This window comes from Canis lupus, chromosome 33 (genome assembly GCF_048164855.1).
Source record: "Canis lupus baileyi chromosome 33, mCanLup2.hap1, whole genome shotgun sequence".
Classification (NCBI taxonomy): domain Eukaryota; kingdom Metazoa; phylum Chordata; class Mammalia; order Carnivora; family Canidae; genus Canis; species Canis lupus.
Window position 1 is genome coordinate 27,062,676 of NC_132870.1, and position 12,547 is coordinate 27,075,222.

The 12,547-nt window shown below is 38.2% G+C and overlaps 1 protein-coding gene across 6 annotated transcripts in view; it reads right to left on the reverse strand.

Annotated features, from left to right (window-relative positions):
• The window catches only part of TBCK (TBC1 domain containing kinase), a 222,120-nt gene that overhangs the window by 130,923 nt on the left and 78,650 nt on the right, over positions 1-12,547 (reverse strand). For all 6 annotated transcript variants that reach the window (XR_012023194.1, XM_072810106.1, XM_072810107.1 and 3 more), the window contains 4 exons: positions 9,815-9,864; positions 9,481-9,610; positions 8,450-8,548; positions 407-469 (listed from right to left, as the gene is read on the reverse strand). Coding sequence is in view for 5 of the 6 variants with exons in the window: in XM_072810106.1 (XP_072666207.1) it covers positions 407-469; positions 8,450-8,548; positions 9,481-9,610; positions 9,815-9,864 (342 nt within the window). In the remaining variant the exon portion in view is untranslated. The remainder of the gene's footprint in view (positions 1-406; positions 470-8,449; positions 8,549-9,480; positions 9,611-9,814; positions 9,865-12,547) is intronic.

Sequence of the window (12,547 nt, forward strand, 5' to 3'; positions counted from 1 at the left end):
AATAGAGCACTTACATAATCTTGGTGTCTGAGGATTTTAAATTTTATGTTAGTCCTCTGGAAGCACCAAAAAAGTTGTATGTATACTTAAACAAAAAAAAAAGACCATTTCTAATGAAAAGGTATATATTAATATAGTTTTCAAAAAACCTTCCTTTACAATCTGGTCTAAATAAAGGGAAAATTCTTCAGATAAAAAAGTACATTAGGAAAAGTTACCTGCTCTTAACTCTTTTAAGAAATAGTTCTGAGTCACTAACTTGTGAAGAAAATAAGAGCTATGCTTACTCTAATACTATATACATATGATGGCTGCTGAGTATTCGTAATAAAATTTCTCCTGTTTTCCTAAAATTTAAAGATTTGGCAGAACTATCTTAGGATGTTGAAGAAAATCTAAATCATACTTGTCTATCTGTAGGAATTGGAGTATCTTTATCAATTGCATCATACTTGGCATGAATAGCCCCCTGCAAAAAATAAGAGAAGATATATTATTATATCTAAATTGTCTAAATTATTGACTTAGACAAAATATAGCTCTTAGAAACATCTATCTTTGAAAATACAATCAATTAAAGATAGGCACATTCAAACCGAAAGCATCCTCTTGGGAAAATTCTTCATATCTTTGACAATCTGTGATGAAAGTCTGTGACATTTTGCCATTTTACTAAGGTGTCATTTGAATTATACACACAGGAAGACAAATATGTTAAAAGAATCACTTAGCTAACAGAGTATGCTTAGCTAATCTCCCAGCCCCCACAACACAGCACAGCCTTATTGTGCTCTATTCATTGTTATCCCATACATAGTACATTTCATGAATAAATTTAAAAAAATAGGGGAAATTTTCCTGTTAAAGTTGGAAATAAAAACAAAAACAAAATTAAATAAAATTGTTTAAGGGAGTTCAGCACCTGGAGGAAGAGGTTTGGGATAAATTAAAGAATGAAATACCATGTGGAATCCCTAAGGGAATCATTAAGCAATTAAAAAGATAATTTACATTTTCCATTTATACCACTACGGAAGGAACAAGTGAATAAACCATCTCAAATTTTGGTCATGTTGTATAGAATCAGGCATAGAACAATTCTTGATTCTCTGGTTTACTGTAATGGTAGAGAGAAAGCTAGGAATTTGGAGTTTAATCTCTGATATTACACGCTATTAGCAACATCTCTGACACATCTACTTTATGAGACATTTAGACAACTTGATCTTGGAAGTCCTCTTGAATTTCAGCACTTATATGGTTCTACAATTCTAATCATTACCATATGGTAGGTATAATAGGCATTCTTATCAAGCAACCAACCAAACTCAAAGATACAGACTTTCACCAACAAAATCAGTAATAAAGCAAGGACTTCTTTCAATAGAGAATTAAAAGGATTAAAAATTCTTGGGAGAATTCACACACAAAAAGATAGGTGATATATATCCATAAGCTATCTGTAAGAGAATACAGGAAGGCAGGATGACGAACTGACAGGAAATGAATAAAAATTGGCAATGATTTGCCCCATTATTGTGATTGCTGTCACCAAAGTGTATTAATACTGCAAGTAACTCTGATAATATGAAACCTCTCCTCTTCTCACTGCCACAGATATGGTAGTACAGAAGACAAAGGAGTTATTTCTCTTGACAGCATGGTTCTGGTAAGATACATATGCCAAAAGGCACTAAATTACATTAACAATTTTTGAATAGATTCAAATTAGAGTGGAGAATTTCTTCTTATAAACAGGCAGTCCTGTTTCTAAATGAACATACTATATAAGCAGTACTATATACTTATAACTGATATATATTAAAATATTCTAATTTGGGGGGTGGGGCAAGATGGCAGAGGAGTAGGATCCCCAAGTCACCTGGCCCCACCAACTTACCTAGATAACTTTCAAATCATTCTGAAAACCTACAAATTCAACCTGAGTTTAAAAGAGAACAACTGGAACACTACAGGAAGAAGAGTTTGTGCTTCTAACAAGATAGGAAGGTGCTTAAAGAAAATAAAGAATCAAGTGGAGGAGGGACCCCCCACAAGGAGCTGGGCTACGGCCTGGTGGTAAAAGCCTTCAGGACAGGAAAGCCCAGCCTGGGAGAAGTGGGAACTTTAAAAATCTGCAGTGGATTTTTCCTGGACAGAGGGGCACTTAGCAGGGAAATCAGGCAGAACCGCAGGAGGGGCAGTGGGGCCTTCAGGTTCCCAGGGTCACTAACAGAGGAAGTGCTCCCCTGAAGAGAACGCCCCATACCTCGGGGGGCTGAGCTGGGTAAAGGACTGGAGCAAGCGCCCGGTGGGGCTTCGGAAGCAGCTCAGGTGGAGGCTCAGGGCAGAGGGGGCTGCATGGCCCAGGAGCACGATGCCAGCAGCGCAGGCCCTGGATTCCAGGGCACTGGGGGACACAGCCCAGGATCCTGTGCTCCCCCCGGGAGGGCAAAGGACAGCGAGGACACTCCTGCTGCCAGGTGCCCCCGAGGTGTGCAGATCAGCGACTCCACCCCCAGAGCACCCAGGCCTGAGTAGACTAGGAGACTGTGGTAGTTACTAGGGGAGCTGACTCCAGGGCTGGAGAGCTGGCTGCTGCCAGTGGTGTTTTTCCTTCTGGTGTCACCCTGTGCATGGGACAGAGTGGGGCCAACAGGGAACAGGGGCCTCACGGGGTAAACAGCTCCCACTGAGCTGTGCACCTGGCAGGGGGCGAGGTAGCTCCCCCAGGTACACACACCTGAGAATCAGCACAACAGCTCCTCCCCCAGAAGACCAGCTAGAAGGACAGGGGAAGCACAAGTTCTTGATGGAGCAGTGCTGGAAGGCTCCAGGGGAAGTCGAGGGATTTACAGTATATAGAACTAGAGGATACCCCTCCTTTTATTCTTTCCTCCTTTTTCCAGTACAACACATTTTTAGCCACTCTGCACTGAGCAAAATGACTAGAAGGAAAACCTCACCACAAAAGAAAGAATCAGAAACCGTACTCTCTGTTACAGAGTTATAGAATTTGGATAACATTTCGAGGTCAGAGAGCCAATTCAGAAGCACAATTATAAAGGTACTGGTGGCTCTGGAAAAAAGCATAAAGGATTCAAGAGACTTCATGACTGCAGACTTTACATATAATCAGGCCGAAATTAAAAATAGATTAAACGAGATGCAATCCAAACTGGAGGTCCTAACAACGAGGGTTAATGAGGTAGAAGAACGAGTGAGTGACATAGAAGACAAGTTGATGGCAAGTAAGGAAATGCAGGAAAAAAGAGAAAAACAATTAAAAGACCATGAGGAAAGGTTAAGGGAAATACACGACAGCCTCAGAAGCAAAAATCTATGTTTAATTGGGGTTCCAGAGGGTGCTGAGAGGGACAGAGGAACAGAAAGCATATTTGAACAAATCATAGCTGAGAAGTTCCCTATTTGGGGAGGGAAACAGGCATTCAGATGCAGGAGATAGAGAGGTCCCCCCCTAAAATCAATAAAAACCATTCAACACCTTGACATTTAATAGTGAAACTTGCAAATTCCAAAGGTAAAGTCCTTAAAGCAGCTAGAACAAGAGATCCCTAACTTAAATGGGGAGAAATATTAGATTAACAGCAGACCTCTCCACAGAGACCTGGCAGGCCAGAAAGGGCTGGCAGGATATATTCAGGGTCTTAAATGAGAAGAACATGCAGCCAAGAATACTTTATCCAGCAAGGCTCTCATTCAGAATACAAGGAGAGATAAAGAGCTTCCAGGATAGGCAGAAACTGAAAGAATATGTGACCACCAAACCAGCTATGCAAGAAATACTAAAGGGGAAAAAAAAAAAAAAAAAAAAAAAAAGAAATACTAAAGGGGGACCCTGTAAAAGAAAGAGGAAGTCCACAGAAACAATCCACAAAAACCGGGACTGAATAGGTATTACCATGACACTAAATTCAAATCTTTCAATAGTAACTCTGAACATGAATAGGCTAAATGATCCCATCAAAAGACACAGGGTATCAGACTGGATAAAAAAGCAAGACCCATCTATTTGCTGTCTACAACAGACTATTTTAGACCTAAGGACACCTCCAGCCTGAAAACGAAAGGTGGAAGAACGACTTACCATTCAAATGGTCCTCAAAAGAAAGCAGGGGTAGGGAGGAGGGGCAAGATGGCGGAAGAGTAGGGTCCCCAAGTCACCTGTCCCCACCAAATTACCTAGATAACCTTCAAATCATCCGGAAAATCTACGAATTCGGCCTGAGATTTAAAGAGAGACCAGCTGGAACGCTACAGTGAGAAGAGTTCACGCTTCTATCAAGGTAGGAAGACGGGGAAAAAAGAAATGAAGAAACAAAAGGCCTCCAAGGGGGAGGGGCCCCGCAAGGAGCCGGGCTGAGGCCGGGGCGAGTGTCCCCAGGACAGGAGAGCCCCATCCCGGAGGAGCAGGAGCTGCACCGACCTTCCCTGGCGGAAAGGGGCTCGCGGGGAGGTGGAGCAGGACCCAGGAGGGCGGGGATGCCCTCGGGCTCCCGGGGACACTAACAGACACCTGCATGCCCAGGAGAGTGCACTGAGCTCCCTAAGGCCTCCAGCGCGCACGCATTGACCCAGGAGCAGCTCGGAGGGGCTCGGGCGAGGGGGCTGCGCGGCCCGGGAGCAGCTCGGCGGCGGCTTTGGCAGAGGAAGAGGCTCTGTGCGAAGGGGGCTGCGCGGCTCCGGGAGCAGCTCGGAGGGGCTCAGGCGGCGGCTTTGCGGAGAGGCTGCTGCGCGGCTGGGAGCGCGAATCCGCCAGCGCAGGCCCAGGAGCACTGAGGAACCAACCAGGAGTTGGTTCTTTCAAAGAATTAATAAGATAGATAAACCATTAGCCAGCCTTATTAAAAAGAAGAGAGAGAAGACTCAAATTAATAAAATCATGAATGAGAAAGGAGAGATCACTACCAACACCAAGGAAATACAAACGATTTTAAAAACATATTATGAGCAGCTATACGCCAATAAATTAGGCAATTTAGAAGAAATGGACGCATTCCTGGAAAGCCACAAACTGCCAAAACTGGAACAGGAAGAAATAGAAAACCTGAACAGACCAATAAACAGGGAGGAAATTGAAGCAGTCATCAAAAACCTCCCAAGACACAAGAGTCCAGGGCCAGATGGCTTCCCTGGGGAATTCTATCAAACGTTTAAAGAAGAAATCATACCTATTCTACTAAAGCTGTTTGGAAAGATAGAAAGAGATGGAGTACTTCCAAATTTGTTCTATGAGGCCAGCATCACCTTAATTCCAAAACCAGACAAAGACCCCACCAAAAAAGGAGAATTACAGACCAATATCCCTGATGAACATGGATGCAAAAATTCTCAACAAGATACTAGCCAATAGGATCCAACAGGACATTAAGAAAATTATTCACCATGACCAAGTAGGATTTATCCCTGGGTCACAAGGCTGGTTCCACACTCGTAAAACAATCAATGTGATTCATCATATCAGCAAGACAAAAAACAAGAACTATATGATCCTCTCAATAGATGCAGAGAAAGCATTTGACAAAATACAGCAGCCATTCCTGATTAAAACTCTTCAGAGTGCAGAGGTAGAGGGAACATTCCTCGGCATCTTAAAAGCCATCTACGAAAAGCCCACAGCAAATATCATTCTCAATGGGGAAACTCTGGGAGCCTTTCCCCTAAGATCAGGAACAAGACAGGGATGTCCACTCTCACCATTGCTATTCAATACAGTAGTAGAAGTCCTAGCCTAGGAATCAGATAACAAAAAGAAATAAAAGGCATTCAAATTGGCAAAGAAGAAGTCAAACTCTCCCTCTTCGCTGATGACATGATACTGCGTATAGAAAACCCAAAAGACTCCACCCCAAGATTGCTAGAATTCATACAGCAATTCAGCAGTGTGGCAGGATACAAAATCAATGCCCAGCAGTCAGTGGCATTTCTATACACTAACAATGAGACTGAAGAAAGAGAAATTAAGGAGTCAATCCCATTTACAATTGCACCCAAAAGCATAAGATACCTAGGAATAAACCTAAGCAAAGAGGTAAAGGACTTATACCCTAAAAACTATAGAACACTTCTGAAAGAAATTGAGGAAGACACAAAGAGATGAAAAATATTCCATGCTCATGGATTGGCAGAATTAATATTGTGAAAATGTCAATGTTACCCCGGCCAATTTACACATTTAATGCAATCCCTATCAAAATACCATGGACTTTCTTCAGACAGTTAGAACAAATTATTTTAAGATTTGTGTGGAATCAGAAAAGACCCCGAATAGCCAGGGGAATTTTAAAAAAGCAAACCATATCTGGGGGCATCATAATGCCAGATTTCAGGGTGTACTACAAAGCCTTGGTTTTCAAGACAGTATGGTACTGACACAAAAACAGACACAGAGATCAATGGAACAGAATAGAGAACCCAGAAGTGGACCCTGAACTTTATGGTCAACTAATATTCGATAAAGGAGGAAAGACTATCCATTGGAAGAAAGACAGTCTCTTCAATAAATAGCCAGGGGAATACCGAAAAAGAAAACCAGAGCCGGGGCATTATAATGCCGGATTTCAAGTTGTACTACAAAGCTGTGATCATCAATCTTCTTCAGAGAGTTGGAACAAACAATCTTAAGATTTGTATGGAATCAGAAAAGACCCCAAATAGCCAGGGGAATACCGAAAAAGAAAACCAGAGCCGGGGGCATTATAATGCCGGATTTCAAGTGTACTACAAAGCTGTGATCATCAATACAGTGTGGTACTAGCACAAAAATAGACACATAGATCAATGGAACAGAATAGAGAATCCAGAAATGGGCCCTCAGCTCTATGGTCAACTAATATTCGAGAAAGCAGGAAAGAATATCCACTGGAAAAAGGACAGTCTCTTCAATAAATGGTGCTGGGAAAATTGGACATCCACATGCAGAAGAATAAAACTAGACCATTCTCTTACACCATATATAAAGATGAACTCAAAATGGTTGAAAGATCCAAATGTGAGACAAGAATCCATCAAAATCCTAGAGGAGAACACAGGCAACACCCTTTTTGAACATGGCCACAGCAACTTTTTGCAAGATACATCTATGAAGGCAATGAAAACAAAAGCAAAAATGAAGTATTGGGACTTAATCAAGATAAAAAGCTTCTGCACAGTAAAAGAAACAGTCAACAAAACTAAAAGACAACCTACATAATGGAGAAGATATTTGCAAATGACATATCAGATAAAGGGCTAGTATCCAAGATCCATAAAGAACTTTTTAAACTCAACAGCAAAAAACCAAACAATCCAATCATGAAATGGGCAAAAGACATGAACAGAAATTTCACAGAGGAAAACATAGAAATGGCCAACAAGCACAGGAGAAAATCCTCCGCATCACTTGCCATCAGGGAGATACAAATCAAAATCACAATGAGATACCACCTCACACCAGTGAGAATGGCGAAAATTAACAAGACAGGAATTCACAAGTGTTGGAGAGGATGTGGAGAAAGGGGAACCCTCTTACACTGTTGGTGGGAATGTGAACTGGTGCAGCCACTCTGGAAAACTGTCTGGCGGTTCCTCAAAGAGTTAAAAATAGAACTGCCCTATGACCTAGCAATTGCACTGCTGTGGATTTACCCCAAAGATACAGCTGCAGTGAAAAACCGAGACACCTGCACCCCAATGTTTATAGCAGCAATGTCCACAACAGTGAAACTGTGGAAGGAGCCTCAGTGTCCATCGAAAGATGAATGGATAAAGAAGATGTGGTCTATGTATACAATGGAATATTACTCAGCCATTAGAAATGACAAATACCCACCATTTGCTTCAGTGTGGATGGAACTGCAGGCTATTATGCTGAGTGACGTAAGTCAGTTGGAGAAGAACAAAGATTATATGGTCTCATTCATTTGGGGAATATAAAAAATAGTCAAAGGGAATAAAAGGGAAGGGAGAAGAAATGGGTAGGAAATATCAGTGAGGGTGACAGAACATGAGAGACTCCTAGCTCTGGGAAACAAACATGGGGTGGAGGAAAGGGAGGTGGGCAGGGGGCTGGGGTGACTGGGTGATGGGCACTGAGGGGGAACTTGATGGGATGAGCACTGTGTGTTATGCTATGTGTTGGCAAATCGAACTCCAATAAAAAAATATAGAAAAAATAAAATATTTTAATTTTAAAATGAATAATCAAGATAATTTCTGAATCCCATTAAATGAAATGTTAAATAGCATAAATCTAATAAGACCTCAACTATATTTTTCTATTCTATGTAGTCTATTCTTCTCCTCCATTCCTTTCACTAAAATTTGCCAAATAATCTTAATACTCAAATTTTACTATATAATTTTCTAACAACTTGGAAAATATATTCAGAAAGTACTTTCCTTCCTTCTTAACACTATTGATCAGCTTCTAACTTCTTTTCTTTCTTACCTCAACTCCCAGAAGGGCAGCCCAGGTTAAACCTCTCATTAGAGGAGGAATGTCAATCCTCGCTTCTTTCCAGATTTGATTTTTTTTATATGGATAAGCCTATAGGTAAAAAAGATATGAAAAATATCTCAAGTTACCAAGTACCATCTTTTTAATCTAAATAGTTCTGAATATACCAGTGATAAGGTGAAGGTGACCTGCAATAAATTTCCAAGTACCTGAAATTATTTTACCTAGCTTATTAATACATGCAAGTTAGTAGTGGAATAGTTTCCTATCCTCTGCAAATTGTATATAATATTATCAAAGAAAGAGGCTGAAACTACTGTTTTTAACCATTCCTCTCTATTTTGTGCTCTGGAAGAACTGTGATTAAATCTTACAGAGAATAGTATTATAAGCTTTATATGGATTAAATAACATAAGTAACAAATTTTACAAATAACTTTGTTAAATACCTAGTGATACAGAAAGTATTCAATAAATATTAAGTTATTATTATGGTTACTTGTATATGCTTGCATATAAATTTGTCTTTTTAAAAATTTGTACTTTAGGAGGGATTTCTAGAAGAGAATTAATAGAACATAGGATAAGGATGTTGTTCAGCCTCTTAACAAAATTTCAAATTCTATAAACATTCTATAGAATGTTTTAACCAATTAACACTTACTCCAGAACAATGAGAGTTCTAATTTCAATATACATCGATTCACTTTGCAAATTCAATATGGAAAATTTGTATTATGGTTTTTTATCCATTTCTCTGTTTCAATGAAAGTCCTTTTACCTAATGATTTGTAAGTGTTCTTTAAAAAGCAAGGATATTAATATTTTGTCTAATGCGGTTTTGCATAGATTCCTTCATTTTGTTTTTGCTTTTATTTACTGTGAACATGTATTATTTTTATTAGTCAGATAAAATAAGTCATAAGAGTTAGTGTTCCCATGACATCTAGATTCCCTAAGAATTACCAATGAAATAAAAAATAAAGATTGTATATGGATTCTTTGTACTTTAGAATCCCTACCTTTAGCAGTCTGTCAAAGAGAATGATTCTGTTTAGTTGGTACTCTGTGTCCCTCTCTCGGATGATTAAAGGGAGAGTGGCAGCTGCAGACAATTCATTATTGCTGTTTGAATGAGGTAAATTAGACTGGCTATAGGAGAGAAATAAAAGCAGAAAAATTGACAAAACATCTAAAATTAAGAAAACCCAGAACACCACATTTTTGTATTCTATTTAGGAAACAATTTTCAAAGAAAATGTGTAAGCTTCTTATCAATTTAATATAAATGTAAAAGAAAAGTAATGGTAAAAAGTATACATATATATATATACACATATATCTATATATACTCACTCATCTTCAAGTAATGGGTAAAATGCTTCTCCACCAACATCTTTTAATCTCTGAATTGAAAGAAAAAATATTTATGATATTTAAGATCTGAGACAGAGACACTAAACTTTATTTAAAAAGAAAAATGATGAAAAATTATATATTCATAAAGATAACAAGAAAACTATAAAATAGAATTTAAAATTCATTCCTATCATAAACATGCAAATATACCATGCCTCCAGGGAATGAGTTTAGCTGTAAAGAATATTGTTTTTTTAATTTTTTTTACCTTCAGGCATTTCTCATAAATGTTAGACACCTATTATGATAGTTTTCCAAACACAATGCAGAATTACTAAAATTAGTATAAAACTGAATAAATGGATAATCCTTAAATTACATGATTATATGGAAAGGTACTTTTTAATACACATATCTTAATTAAAAACTTGAGTCCAATTTATTTTTGCCTTGACATTAACACAAACTAAGACAAAAGTAAGGTGCTAATAAAAGGATTCAAAAGAATTTCTCACATCATACTTTGAACATGCATGACTCAAATAGCTGGTAAATCAACTGAAAAAATTCAATTTTCTTAAATATCTTTTTCACAAACTCATTACAGTAAATGTTACTCCAAATAATAACATTGCCAGGATTACAGATATTCTTCAAAAACATAAGAAGGCAGGCAATAGTAAAGTGAAATCTTAGACACATCCTAAGTAGGGTGATTAAAGTTAATGCCATCTTGCCTGCTGCTCTGCTCTTTAGTTCAACTTCCAACTTGAAGGCAGAGTATCTGCTCCTGTGGAGATTGACACAGAAGTTCAAGCTCTGTGTGTAGCCAGCATTAATCTTCTGTGTGCTCACTCATGTGAGTTATGCTCAGAATTTTTAAAAGGCAAAGAAAAATCTTTTACCCATAACTGAGAATCTGGCAAACATTGAATTTATGCCTAGCTTTTCTCTAAAATTTGATGTGCTGTAGATTTATCTCATTTTTGCCTCTAAACTTTTAGGTACTTCTTTGATGGGTTAAAGTTCCAAGGAGAAAAATAAGATTTTCTCAAAATTTACTGTATTATTAATATGTACATTATTTTAAAGTTTGGGTTTTACTGTTCTGAAAATCATAAACATTATAAGTAACTTCTCTGCCTTTTTTTGTTATTAAAAATTTAGCATATTAAAAGTAAAAAAAGAAAAGCAAAAATACAGAAAAGTAGAAGGTAAAAAATATCTGGTTTCCATATTATTTTTAAAATCAGCAACATTAACATTTTTTCTTAATAATTATATTAAAAGGTACTTTAAATTTCAAAAGTGGAAATATAAGTTCACTGAGAAGGTAAAATTGAAGCCTTGTATTCATTTAACTTATCTTCATATACCTTGGATTATATTTAAATCAAAGAAACAAATTAAGAGTAAAATCAAATCAGTCAAAACCATATATTTCATGTAGTTTATTGTTTGTTGTTTTGTACTGCTACCTATTTCATTCATTATCCACATTCCTTCTTTTCCAAGACATAAATTTAGTGCATCATATGGTAATAATTATATATTTAAATTATCTATTCCTTGCATTATGGCAGGGAAGAGATTCTAAGTCCCTCCTACTACATAATATATAAAATATTAAATCACAAAAAAACCCTCAAAATATAAGGAAAATGCAATGATATGAGACCCAAAGCTGGGCTTAGAGAGAGGATATAAGCTAGTAATAAAGTATATTGATAATTGTGGCCTAGGGTTTTAAGTACAATGGGACAAAGACTTGGGCATCTGATTAACATGCAGCCAGACTGGAGAAGATCCTGCTATATTCAAGTAAACAAAGAACTGTGTGTGTCCGGGGGCAGAGGGGGGGATATCCAACTTTAGCTGCCTCTAGTCATTGATGTGGGGAAGAAGAATATCCGATACTGATTCTCTGTAGCTATCCTGTCTCTACTAATAAGGTAAGGAGGAAAGCTAAGAAGCGTATATAAAGGTCACAGCCCAGAGACACAGGTTCACTAAAAGGCTGAGACCAAACCAAAGGATTATAGAACTTCTTATCCTTACTACCTTACCTCCATGTCAGTAGCGCTCCTATATAAAAAGGGATTCCAGCTGAAAGAACTGGAGGCCTCAGACCTGATTTTAAAGTCTCTAGGGAAACCGAAAGACACCAAGGGAAACAAGAACAATGGCAGTTGAGGAAACTTTAGCCTCTGACAAAAAAGCTACACCAATAGTAAACAACTAGATAAACATGACATCTTGAGCTAAAGGTCTATTTACTGTAGTCGTTTTTTTTTTTTAATTTTTTAAAATTTATTTATGATAGTCACAGAGAGAGAGAGAGAGGCAGAGACATAGGCAGAGGGAGAACCAGGCTCCATGCACCGGGAGCCCGATGTGGGATTCGATCCTGGGTCTCCAGGATCGCGCCCTGGGCCAAAGGCAGGTGCTAAACCGCTGCGCCACCCAGGGATCCCTACTGTAGTTGTTTTTACAGATAAATCATGTTAGGGTTTCAACAAAAAATTGCAAGACATGCTAAAATATGAAAAAGACACTATGAAGAAACAAAGTAAGCTTCAGAACCAGTCTCAGATATGGCAGAGAGTTTGGAATTATCAGGCCAGGAATTTAAAATAATTATGATTTAAAATAATAAAATAAAATAAAATAACTATGATTAATATGCTAAGGGGTCTAAGAAAAAAGTGGACAGCATGCAAGAACAGATGG